General features: G+C 44.7%; 1 protein-coding gene and 1 pseudogene across 1 annotated transcript; both read right to left on the bottom strand.

The window, feature by feature from the left end:
• Positions 1–3,134: 3,134 nt before the first annotated feature.
• On the bottom strand, positions 3,135–3,665 carry LOC110480817 (epidermal differentiation-specific protein). Its single transcript, XM_021549075.2, has one exon. It carries the CDS (start codon positions 3,663–3,665, stop codon positions 3,135–3,137), a length of 531 nt encoding a protein of 176 aa, XP_021404750.2.
• A 6,262-nt stretch (positions 3,666–9,927) lies between these two features.
• LOC110480815 (epidermal differentiation-specific protein pseudogene) lies at positions 9,928–11,593 on the bottom strand (annotated as a pseudogene).
• Between the last annotated feature and the right edge of the window lie 1,263 nt (positions 11,594–12,856).

Genomic DNA, 12,856 nt, shown 5'->3' with positions numbered 1-12,856 from the left:
TCCCAGTGGAAACAACTGTCCTGTTGTAGGCACTGTGGTACCTTGCTAAGGGAGGAGGGATGACAAGGTATTCCATGGTCTGTTCTGACAGGTGCAAGTTCACCTGGAAGTGCAGAACCCCAGCCCTCCTCCCCCCTGCCCAGTGACAGCTGCACGCCCTGGGCTGTGCATTGTGGCAGCTGTGCCGTGGCAGCTCTGCACTGCAGTGTTGCTGTCCCTCTGTGCTGGCCTGCAGTTTGCCCCGTTGCCCTGCACTGCTCTCTGGGCTGGTCAGACAGGAGCTGCACTTGGCCCTTCTGAACCTCATGAGGTGCCTGTGGTGCCAGTGCTGAAGCTTGCCAAGGCTCCTTTCCATGGTCTCCGAGAACATTTCTGTCTGTCTGTCGGTGGCCACCATGGCCAGCTGAAGCTGTGCTACCTGTGCTGAGACTCGCTGTCTGTCTCAGCTCCCTGTGCCTTCCTGCAGCCTCTCTTCTCCTACCCTCACCCACCAACACAGCCGTGGCCACTTGCCCAACATTTCCTCTTCCCTCAGCCCCCTGCAGGAAATATTTCCCCAGCAGTGCAGCAACAAACCTTCCTGTCCCACTCTGCTTTCTCCTCCCTGGCTTCAGAACCAGCATGGGAGTATCTCCCCATTCTCTGTCCTGCCATGAGCAGCAGTTTGAAGCAGAAAACCCTGGAGGTTCTTTCCAGCCTAAATTTTTCTTGCAGCCCATACACTCTGCTTGGAATGTCATAGGCACAGCTACCCCTGCCCCAGAGAGGAGTGCAATCCTACAAAATGGAAAAGGAAAGTTTTAAGGAGGGGTATGGATAGGGTGGTTCCTCCAGGAAATTTCATATTTGCAAAGCATCTTTTTTTTTTTTTTTTTTTTTTTTTTTTTTTTTTTTTTTTTAAGTGCAAAGGATTCTTTTAAGTTTTTAAGTAATAGGAGGAAGAAGTAAAGGTGGATAAGGACTTTGTCTCTTCAGGGGAGGAGATTACATTTGACAACAGAGCAGGTAAGGGCTGCTCGTGAATTGGGAGGGAAGTCTGACATTGGGGAGATGGAATTTATAAATATCCAAGAAGTAATCCCCAAGTAATTGTATACATGACTTGTTGATGACACCTTTTCATTGAAATTGAACAAAGCATGAAATCAAGCATAAAGTGACAAAAGTTTTAAAATCTTCCTTAGAATTACTGACAGAAAGATTTAGCGTAGAAGAAACCTCCCTAGACTGAGGCCTTCTTAGCAGCAGAGATAACACCAAAAGAAAACAGATTGCTCACGGTCATCTTCAAATGATTTCTGAAGAACTGCAAGGGTGGAGATTCCCCAGGGTCTCTGGCCTCATCAAGCAGCAGAATTAACCCGCTGGTGTCCAAAGGCCACTTTCAACCTGAGTTGTCTTCTGCTCCCACAACCCTCCTGGCTCACAGCATCACTAGATCAGGACGGGGAAATCCGAGTATTTCCTGAGCTATATTGCTCCCGAGGAATCTTGCTCCAAAGAAAGGGCCTTATCTGACTATATCACCTTACAGATGTTCATGCTAACAGCAGATTTATTGGCTAGTGTACTGCAAAAATAATACTCTCTTCCCCAACCCCTTTCTTCAGAGTTTCTCAGGAAAAACACACATGAAAATCCCTCCCACAAAACACTTGCATTCTGCTTGGAATGTCTTCTGGATTTCTGACTCATTTAGAGTAAGGATCACATCTAGGACATATCACAGGTGCTATTCACAATTCCATTCCTGATCCACACCTGTGATATGTCCTAGATGACAGACAGAAGAGGAGCAGGAAAGAGGAGGAGACTGGACCTGAACCCACGGCAAGGCTCACTGTATTGCTGAATTTGCACATCCTAGAATCACAAAATCACGGAATGATTTTGGCTGGGAGAGGTTTCAAAACTCCATCTAGTTGAACACCATGCCCTAAGCAGGGAGATTTCCCACCGGGCCAGGTTGCTCAAAGCTGTGTCAGACCTGGCCCTGAACACTTGGAGGGATGGCTCAGCCACGGCTTCTCTGGGCAGAGAGCAGTGCAGGGCAACGGGGCAAACTGCAGGCCAGCACAGAGGGACAGCAACACTGCAGTGCAGAGCTGCCACGGCACAGCTGCCACAATGCACAGCCCAGGGCGTGCAGCTGTCACTGGGCAGGGGGGGAGGAGGGCTGGGGCTCTGCACTTCCAGGTGAACTTGTTCATGACTAATCTGTCCCTGATATACCTTGTAATTCCTCATTCCTTATCAAGATATTACAGGTTTAGAAAACAAGACAGGTTTTATCATTAGGATTAAAGAATTCAAATCAGTGAAAACATTCTGTTTCTTATGTGATTAAGGGCAGTGGAAGACTGTATCATTGCTACAACCACTGCCTTGAGATACAACCAAGAATGTAATAGCTAGGTACAATGTGCACCTGAGAGTTTGGCCAAGATCAGCAACAGGCTAATACTCACCAAAACCTCTTGAGTCAAGCCTGACTCCACTGTTACTGGCCAATTAAACTGGAAGGAGACAATTCTTCAGGAGACATCCAGGAAAAATGTTTGCAAGTGACTCCATGGACCGTTCTCTGCATACACAGAGACATCTCACCATGAAAGAGCAATATCTATCTATTCTAAAGATGCACAAAACAGACCAACTGCTGATTGCAAAGGATTCTTTAATAGCACCAACACAAAATGGATTACAAACAATGGCAGAGGGCACAGCACCACAAGGGCATGGCAAAGCAAATTACAAAGGAAGCAATGCTGGTTCTGAACACTTTCTGTACCACTTAGCAACAGAAACAACCTCCAATGCTTCTACATTCCATAGCCCAGGACTCTGGAAGGCCACCTGAGGGTACAATACATTTCACACATCTGGCATGCCTCCTCTAGCTTGGTCACTCTTTCGTATGATCAAGCATCATGACTCTTGCATTTGTGGGGTGGGAGAAAAGTGCCAGGCAGGATAGAGAAGTACAGATCTGCAGTGCAGCCTAGCAGAGAGCTCTCACATCCAGTGCTCCTGTGACACTGGGGGAAAAGGCAGCACAAGCAGAGGCAGAGAACAAGGTCTCAGTTTTCTTGCGGGGGGAGCTGCATTTTCCTCAGTGCTGCAGGATTTGCAGTCTAAGAGCCACTGCCAGGGCGAAGGGGGCGCAGGAAGGAAAGTTTGGCATTGAAATTGATTGCCTTGTGATTTGGAAGGTGTTCGTGCTCTCGAGCAAGGTATTGAATTCCACTTCCATCACTGTTTTCACACAGCAGCCACACACCTTTCTGGACTTTGTGAGAAGACATGATGTCATTGTCATGTCCTGCACCCAGGTTGGTTTCTTCTCTTATTATTCTGCTCTTCCCTTGATAATCAGCATGTTCGTAGAGAGTGATCTGGGGATTGTGCAGATCTTCGGTGATCAGCTGCAGAGAGCTGATCTTGTCATTCATCTTTTCACCAACAAACTTATGTTCTCCCTCCTCAAATACCAGAAATTGGCCTCTGTAGTCAGCATGCTCATAGGCCACCCAAGGCTGGCCAATTACTTTCACTGAGGAGATCATATCATTCCAATCTGCAACTTTTAGGTTGGAAATGCTAGTGGTGAATTCCCGGGACAAACCCTGGAAGTTGGCATCCTCATAAATAATGATTTTGCCCATCTCAGTAGGACTTCTGGAGTAGAGATTTCTTGCTGGATGACAGCCTGCACAAAAGGAAGACAGAAAACAAGCAGAGTTTGTAAGAAAAGTTTATACTCCAGACACAAAATTATGGGAAGCGTGGTGGAGAAAAGGAAAAGTAAAACGTTTTTAGCAGAATAAACATAGCAGCAGCTGGAAAGGAGTGGGGGCATGACATAGAAATTTTCATTTGGGAGACAATGTACAATGAGCTATGTAGCCATAACTACCCAGTTTTAATTAGATGTATGTGTTGGTTTACAGATATGCTCCAGAGTTAAGTTGTAAAATACTCTCACATTCAACTGTGTATCACTGGCCCCCTCCACCCTGTCCCTTGGTAAGGTTTGTTCCTCCTGCAGCAGCCATCTCCTCGTGCCCTGAAGGATGGGCTCAGTCTCTGCACATGCACACAGCAGAGCCTCCCGTCTGTGCTGCAGCTCTCAGCCCAATGCTGAAGCCTCCTTCCCTTTCCCTGCATTCCACAGCAGCTGCCCAGGAAACCTCCCAGCTCTCCTGTGCAAAGTGTGCCTCTTACCTGGATGCCAGCTGCAGGGCTGGGGAGAGCTGAGGGCAATTCCTCCAGTGCTGTTTGGGAAGGGCAATCTCACCTCCCTGTATTTATACATGCACAGAATTGAAAGTGTGAATCACCCAATTCCAAGGTAGTGGGAATGGTCCATATCATGCTCAGGTGTCAAAAATCATTAAATATTCTATCTTGGTTTCGATGACCTACAACCAGACATCTCATTGCTCTTGTTCAAAATTCCACTGACAGGTGAATGACCTGATAACTTTAGAACTTGGCTTCATGTTTATCCTCCTTCATAGGCTTTCTGAACCACAGTAATTGGAACATATTAATTGGAGCAACCCCAAATCCTTTGGCCACTCCTCATCAGACCTCTGCTCCAGATCCTTCAGCTGCTCTTTTCCCTTCTTTGGACTCACTCCAGCCCCTCAGTGTCTTTCTTGCAGTGGAGAGCCCAGAAATGGAGCCAGCACTTGAGGTGTGGTCTCACCAGTGCACAATACAAGAGGACAATCCCTGCCCTGATCCTGCTGGCCACACTATTGTGATACAGGGCAGGATGCCTTTGGCCTTCTTGGCCACCTGGGCACATCTGGCTCACATTCAGCTGCTGTCTACCATGTGTGGGGTTTTTGTGACCACAGGGCAGGACTCGACCCTCAGCCTTGTTGAACTTCATACTATTGGCCTCAGTGCATTGATGCCTCTGCAGAGCCTTCTTACCCTCCAGCACACAACACTCACACCCAAGCTGATGATGCCTATAAACCCACTAAGGGGGGAGATCCAAGGATGGGGCATCCACAACTTCTCTGTAAAACCTCTTCCAGTGCCTCACCACCCTCACAGTGAAGTGTTTCTTCATAATACCTAGCTTAAATCTACTCTCTTTTAGCTTGAAAGATCATAGTAAAAATCTCTTTCTCTGCCTTTCTTAAAAGCCTCTTTATATTTTGAAATGCTGCAATAAGGTCTCCCAGAAGCCTTGTCTTCTCTAGGCTGAACAACTCCAAGTATCTCTGCCTTTCTTTGTAGGAGGTTCTCCAGTCCTCTGACCATTTTCATGGCCCACCTCTAGACCTGCTGTAACAGGGCTGTGTCTCTCTTGTTCAGGAAACCCCACGTCTGCACGCAGTACTCCGTGTAGAGTCTCACCACAGCAGAGTAGAAGGGAAGAATCATCTTCCTCATCCTGCAAATTACACTTTATGCTGCCCAGGATATAGCTGGCTTTCTAGGTGGCAAGTGTCAGGTCATGTCCAGTTTTTCATCCACTGGTGTTCTCAGTTCCTTCTCCACAGGGCTGCCCTCAGCCCATTCATTCCTCAGCCTACACTGCTCCTGGTGGTTGCTCTGACATCCAGTTGCAGGGTCTTGCACTCAGCCTTGCTGAAATGTATGGGGTTCACATCAGGCCATTTCTCAAGGTTCTCGAGGCCCTTCTTCACAGTCCCTTCCTTCCAGCAAAGCAACACACAACTCAGCTTGGTGTCATCTGCAAACTTGCTGAGGGTGTACCTGACCTTTCTATGATATCAAGGAAGATATTTAATAACACTGGTGGCAGAATGGACCCTTGTGGGTCACCATTTGTTCACAGTTTCCATTGATTCTGATGAGGTTTATCATGTACTCACTATGTGAATGACAGCACAGGCATTTAGGTGCCAGCAGCACAGCATTACTGCTCCAAGAAATGGTACTTCCCCAAGGGAGAAGAGCTCTATAAAGATTTCTTATCTTTTATCAGAGTATTCACCTACTCACTGAACCACTGACTTGCTCAGGGTGATTCAGCAAGGAGGTGTGTTAACAGTTAAGTAACTCAAATTGCTTCCTGCTTCTCTCTTTCTGTATTTGTAGGCACATGAAAGACAGGGAAGTGATTTGAGACAGCTAGCACAGCTTCAGCAAAGGAAGGTACAGTTCAAATAACCTACTGGCCTTGTACAATGGAGTGACTACCTCAGTGGAAAAGGGAAGGGCTATAGATGTCATCTACCTGGATTTCTGCAAGGCCTTTGACAAGGTCCCCACAACTTCCTTCTTTTTAAAGGAAACATATAGATTTGATGGGGAGACTGTTCAGTGGACTGGGCTTTGGGACCGTGTAAATGACAAAAACAAGTTTGCTCCAGGGGAGGGAATTCCTTATAGGAACAACCAGCTGCACACATTTTACTGTATCACATTTATTTTCCTGATGACCTCTACAGATCTCTGAAGGAAAGTCTCTCATTACTGCTTTTGTCAGCAGCACGCTTTGCATTTTTTGAGATTTGATTTACAGGGATGGAGAATCTCATTTAAGCTTTGCTGTAGTGTTGCTCTGATTAACACAGTCAATAAGGCACTGACAAGAAAACACAGCATCATAAGGAGGAGGAATACTCTGAAAAGGAAACCAAGAAAAAAATTAAAGGAAGCATCAGTAACTGGATTGAAAGTGGGGCAGCTCTGTTGTTGGATAAAGGGAAGATGTCTTTGAAGATGCACATGGGGAAAAAAATAAGTTGCTTCAGCCCTGCTTCCCACAATGGCTTTTTAGTTACAAGATGCTGTAAATTTACGCTGTGGGAATTCCAGCGGGAATGAGTAGGAAGAAAGCCACAGTAAAAACTTTCTAGCTTGCAAACAGCAAGTTAGAGAATTCTGTACTTGGAAAAGAGCTTGAGTTTCCCCAAATGACTGTTAAATCGTCTAGCCAAAAAAACCCATAGATTAAGGCATGTGCAGCGGCATATCCTGCTGGTTTCCCTCCACTCCTCTGACAGAGGGCTGCTTGGGCAATGGAGCTGCCCTGCAGATGAAGAGTCACTGTGGCTCATTAACAAAGCTGATCCAAAGGAGCTATGCCACAGACCCCTGAAACATGGAAACATTAAGAAATAACATAAGTGGTTAATGTGTAACATCACCATTTACTGGGCATATGAGATCTGACTTTAAGCCCACATTTTATGTTCCTTGTTTACCCAAACATGCCTGAACCTGTTCTGAGGAAGGTTCTGATCAAGCCAAGAAAAGTTGAGTCTGTGTATCACCTCTCTGTCACAACCATAGTCTCTAAATTTCTTGTCTAGACAACTCCTTTTGGAATATCACATGTTACAAACCTTCCTTACACTGCATTCTCTTCAAATGTCTATTTGCACTGTGGGTTAATAATCCCCTCTGTGAAGGTTTTCTGCTGACTGTTGGTTTTGCAACCAGTCATTTTACTCTTTTTAATACCATGTGTAGTTTGGCAGGGCTTGGGATCTCCAGTTTATTCCTGAGTTTCAGGCAGAGGTGACAATGCTTTAGTTTTTACTGGGCAAAAGTATTGCACAGTGTGCTTTTATAGGGACAAACCTCATGTGAGAAGTACAGTAGCGAATGCCATGTTGGTGATGTATCCTCCTGAGAGGCCTCCTAAAATCTGCCATGACGGTAAGGGGTGAGGATGACCAGAGAACATGATTCCAAGGGTATTGCTATCTGAGCAGTGCAGAAATTGCCAGCTGGTCTGCACTGCACTGCACCCCAAGGGCAATTATACCACCTGCTCACAACCCTCAAAGTGAAGAAAATCCCTCTCTGGTGACCAGGAGAGACAGAGCCAGACAGGAATGTCCACTGATTAAATTCAGAGTAACAGCAGCTTTGGGAGGTAATATTTTCTTTGCCTAAGAGAAACAGAGGGAAGACTCAAAGATATCTGCTTCAGAGAGCTCCTGGTTGTAAGGATACATATGCCAAGAAAATAAATAATACCTTATTTCCTCTCTAAGAAATGGTGGTTTTCAAAAAGGAAATGTCATTAAGTATATTTCCTAGGAAATATAAATAGAGACATCCAAAATAATCTCTCTCCTATTAACAGTGCCTGTGTAACACCATTATCATGCTGAGATTCTGAAAGGGATCTCTCAGATACGACCAAGGCACTTCAATAAGACTTCCAAAATAATTTCTTCCACAAACTCTTTTGGGCAGAAAGTGACATTTTTCCAGTTGACTTACTACTATAAAACATGTAGAGTAGGAAGAATGTGAGACATTCTTGGAATTTAATTTGGAATTCCCACTTTGGTGAACAGAGCAAGCAAACCTGAAACTGGCTGCAAAGCAGCAAGACGTGCCCCAAAATACATGGATTCTGAGTTATCCCCATGGTATCTGCCCACCTGAGCCAAGCAGAGGAGCACAAGTGGCTGACATGTTAGCACAGCCTGCAGTGTTTATTTCAAAGTGGGCCAAAGCCCAGCAGTTGATAGCACAGCATGTTCTGGGCTTCATGTGCGGATTGTGCAGATTTTCAGCAATCAGCTGCAGAGCTGCTCCTATCCTTCATCTCTCACCAACAATGCTGTGTTTTCCCTCCTCAAGCACCAGAGTAACTGGCCTGTATATAGTTTGGGTGCTCAGAAGCCCATGGAAATGGAAATAACTTTACTCTTTGTGTTCCAGCCACAAGTAAAGCTATTTGTTGTAGTTGTGCCAGTTGCCTGCCTGTGTGGACTGACACACCAGGGCTTTTGCAAGAACACTGGGCAGAAAATAAAGGCCAAGTGGAGTGTGGTGCCCACTGTCTGCCAGTAAACAAGAAGGAAGAACTGGTGGCAATGGATGTGGAGAAGGCTGAGGTACTCAGTGTGTTCCTTGCCTCAGTCTTCACTGGAAGTCAGGTTTCCCATGCCTCTGGAGTCACTGAAACTGCAGGTGGTGACTGGGGGAGCAAAGTCCCTCCCACTGTAAGTGAAGAGCAGGTTTGAGACCACTTGATGCAGCTGAAAAGACACGCATCCCAGGTCCTAAGGGAACTGGCTGGTGTTGTTGCCAAGCCACCCTCCATCATATTTGTTAAGTCATGACCTTCAAGTGAAATCCTTGGTGAATGGAAGAAGGGAAATATCAGCTTGAAGCCAGGGTCCTCATAAAACAGGAAAGCTGGACAGGACAGAATGCACATCGAACCAATATGGTTAATGGAACGTTCTCCATTTATTAGTGAGAAGATGGCAGTTTATATATATTTCAATATAGTTTACAGTTTACAAAGGCACTCTCATTGGCAAGCTAGCATTGTTTACCTTTGCGTTAAAGTGGCCTAAACCTCACACTATAAACCTATACTACTTCACACCCAGACAGCCCAGTGCTTCCCATCACACCTCAATATAATTTCTAACTGCATCACAGTCTTAGAGGGCCTCACAAGGCCCAAATCTGAGGCCTAGGCTGGAGTAGCTCAAATCTCACTCCAGACATAAATCATGCCCTCTCTCTCTCAGAAATTCTGCAACATCATCTTATTTTTAAAAAGGGGAGAAAGGAAGATCTGGGGAACTACAGAGCAGTGAGCCTCACCTATATTCCTGTGAAGATCATGGAGCAGATCCCCATGGGAACAATTCTAAGGCACATGCAAGACAAGAAGATGATCCAAGACAGCCTGCATGGCTTTACTAAGGGCAGATTGTGCCTGACCAATCTGGTGGCCATCTGTGATGAAGGGATTACAGCCATCAAAAAGGGGAAACCAACCAATGTCACTCACATACCTCTACTTCCTTAAGAACTTTGGCATGGTCCCACATGGCATCCTTATCTCCAAATTGAGATACATGGGTTTGAAGGGTGAACTTTTTGGAAAATAGCCACACAGAGAGTTGTGGTCAGTGGCTCTATGTCCAGAAGTAGACCAGTGATAATTGGAGTCCATCAGGGTTCTCTGTTCTGGGACCAGTGCTTTTTAAGATCTTTATCAATGACACCCTCAGCAAGTCTGCAGATGACACAAAGCTGAGGGGTGCAGCTGACACAACAAAAGGATGGGATTCCACCCAGAGGGACCTGGACAAACTTGAGAAATTATTCCATACTTACCTCATGAAGTTCAACAAGCCCAAGTGTAAGGTGCTGCACCCGGGTCAGGGCAATCCCAGACATGAGAGGGAGATGGTCATGGGGTGGAAGCACCTCTCCTATGAAGGCAGGTTGAGAAATCTGGGGTTGTTCATCTCAGACAAAAGAAAGCTCCAGGGATACCTCATTGCAGCCTTCCAGCTCTTGAAATGGGCTTATAAGAAAGAGCAGGAGCGGCTTTTTGAGTGGGCAACTAGAAATAAGATGAGGATGGAATGGTTTTGAATTAAAAGAGTAGACACTTAGATTGGATGTTATGGAAAAGTTCTTTACTGTGAAGTTGATGAGGCACTGAAAGAGGTTGTTTAGAGGGGTTGTGGATTTCGTCCCTGGAAGTATTCAAGGCCAGGTTGGATGGGACTTCGAGCAACCTGGTCTAGTGGAAGGTGTCATTGCCCATGAAAGAAGGGTTGGAATGATCTTTAAGGCACCTCCCAGCCTCAGACTACATAGGCTTCCAGGATTCTATGATCAATGCCTTGAGATACAGAATTCATGGGATAGTTAAATACAGGTTACAGGTGAAAGTTGGCTCAGCATCACAGCAATGATCAAAATGCTTACCAAGCTCTTTAATCTGGTCGCAATATTTCTGAACAGTGAAACTGGAAGGAGATAAAATTCTGCAGGAGAGATCCATGAAAAATATTTGCAAGTGACTGCACAAAACATTCTCTGGATACACAGAGACATCTCACCATGAAAGCAAAATGTTTAGCTACATGAAACACTGCATAAAATAAATCCACTGCTGATTGCAAAAGATTCTTTATTGGTATCAGCACAAAATGGATTAAAGACAATGGCAGAGCTCTCACATCCGGTGGTCCTGTGACACTGGGGGAAAGGGCAGCACAAGCAGAGGCAGAGAACAAGGTCTCAAATTTCTTGCTGCAGCTGCATCTTTCCTCAGTGCTGCAGGATTTGCATTCTAACAGCCACAGCCAGGGCGAAGGGGACGCAGGAAGGAAAGCTTGTCATTGAACTTGATTGCCTTGTAATTTGGAAGGTGTTCGTGCTCTCGTGCAATGTATTGAAATCCACTTCCATCACCATGCTCACACAGCAACCAGACACCTTTCTGGACTTTGTGTGAAGATGTGGTGTCGTTGTCATGTCCCCTGGACAGATTGGTGGCTTCTCTTATTATTCTGCTCTTCCCTCGATAATCAGCATGTTCGTAGAGAGTGATCTGGGGATTGTGCAGATTTTCAGTGATCAGCTGCAGAGAGCTGATCTTGTCGTTCATCTTTTTACCAACGAAGTCATGATCTCCCTCCTCAAGTACCAGTAACTGTCCTTTATAGTCTGCATGCTGATAAGCCACCCAAGGATGGCCAATTACTCTCACTGAGGAGATACAATCGTTCCAATCTGCATCTTTTAGGTTGGCAATGTTGGTGTGGAATTCTTTGGACATACCCTGGAAGTTAGCATGCTCATAAACTATGATTTTTCCCATCTCAGCAGGGCTTCTGAGGTTTGGATTTTCTGCTGTTGGATGGCAGCCTACAGAAAATGAAAATAGAAAACAAGTAATGCTTGTAAGAGACCTTTATACACCAGACATGAAGTGCTGGAAACCAGAGGGGACGAAAGTTAAAAAGGAAATACAAAACAATTTTAGCAGAAGATAAAAATAGCAGCAGCTGTGAAAGAGTGAGGACATGACACGGAAATTTTAGTTTGGAGGAAAAAAGTAAAATGAAATTTGTACACCACAACAATCCAGTTTAATTTAGTATGTATACAAGTGAGGGACACCTGAGCATTTTGTTTAACATCTTATTGGTGTATCCTAAGTAATAACAAAATAAAATATACAACTCATGATAAATCTTTCTGTTGATAATTGATGCTGCAGATGAGAAATGTTTTAGAAACTGGCACTCATTGTTTGGAGTCAGTTTCATGAGCCACATAGAATGCAATGTAAAAGTAGTGAGACATGCAATTAATTTCTAAAAGAAAGTGAATTTTTTACATAAAATCAGGAGGGGAATAAACCTATCTTTTAAGGGCAGAAATTAACTTTAAATTCACTGAAACACCTTATTTTCTTTTTATATGAATTTTACTGAAATCAAGATTCCTTCTCTTGATATACACTGAGAAGCAATCAAGTTGTAAAAATCAGCTTTTTAAATCAGACTGAATTTCAGGTTTTAAATGTCTTTTCGTAACACTACTACCAATACACATATTTAATTCCCCACAGTTGTCTGAGTTCAGTTAAAAAGCCAGAGTGTTTATTAGTAACAGCTGCAGAAATAGTAATGAGCAGTCAGTTATGATAATAGCTCCCTTTCTAAATCATGTAACAGTTACTGAAACAAAGATTTACATTTCAGGACAAATAAATGAGACTAAAAAAGCCACTCCTCTAGCTGATTCTGAGAACGGATGGGACAAGACAGCAGAATGTTTTTAGCAGAATAAACATAGCAGTAGCTGGAAAGGAGTGAGGGCATGACATAGAAATTGTCATTTGGAAGACAATGTATAGTGAGCTATGTACCCATAACTACCCAGTTTTAATTAGATGTATGTGTTGGTTTACAGATATCCGCCAGTGTAAGTTGTAAAATACTCTCACATTCAACTGTGTGTCACTGGCCCCCTCCACCCTGTCCCTTGGTAAGGTTTGTTCCTCCTGCAGCAGCCATCTCCTTGTGCCCTGAAGGATGGGCTCAGTCTCTGCACATGCACACAGCAGAGCCTCCCG

The sequence above is a fragment of the Lonchura striata genome, chromosome 2, assembly GCF_046129695.1.
Source record: "Lonchura striata isolate bLonStr1 chromosome 2, bLonStr1.mat, whole genome shotgun sequence".
NCBI classification, from domain to species: Eukaryota; Metazoa; Chordata; class Aves; order Passeriformes; family Estrildidae; genus Lonchura; species Lonchura striata.
The sequence above is the reverse complement of the archived record's forward strand: the minus strand, read 5'-3'. Positions and strand labels throughout refer to the sequence as shown.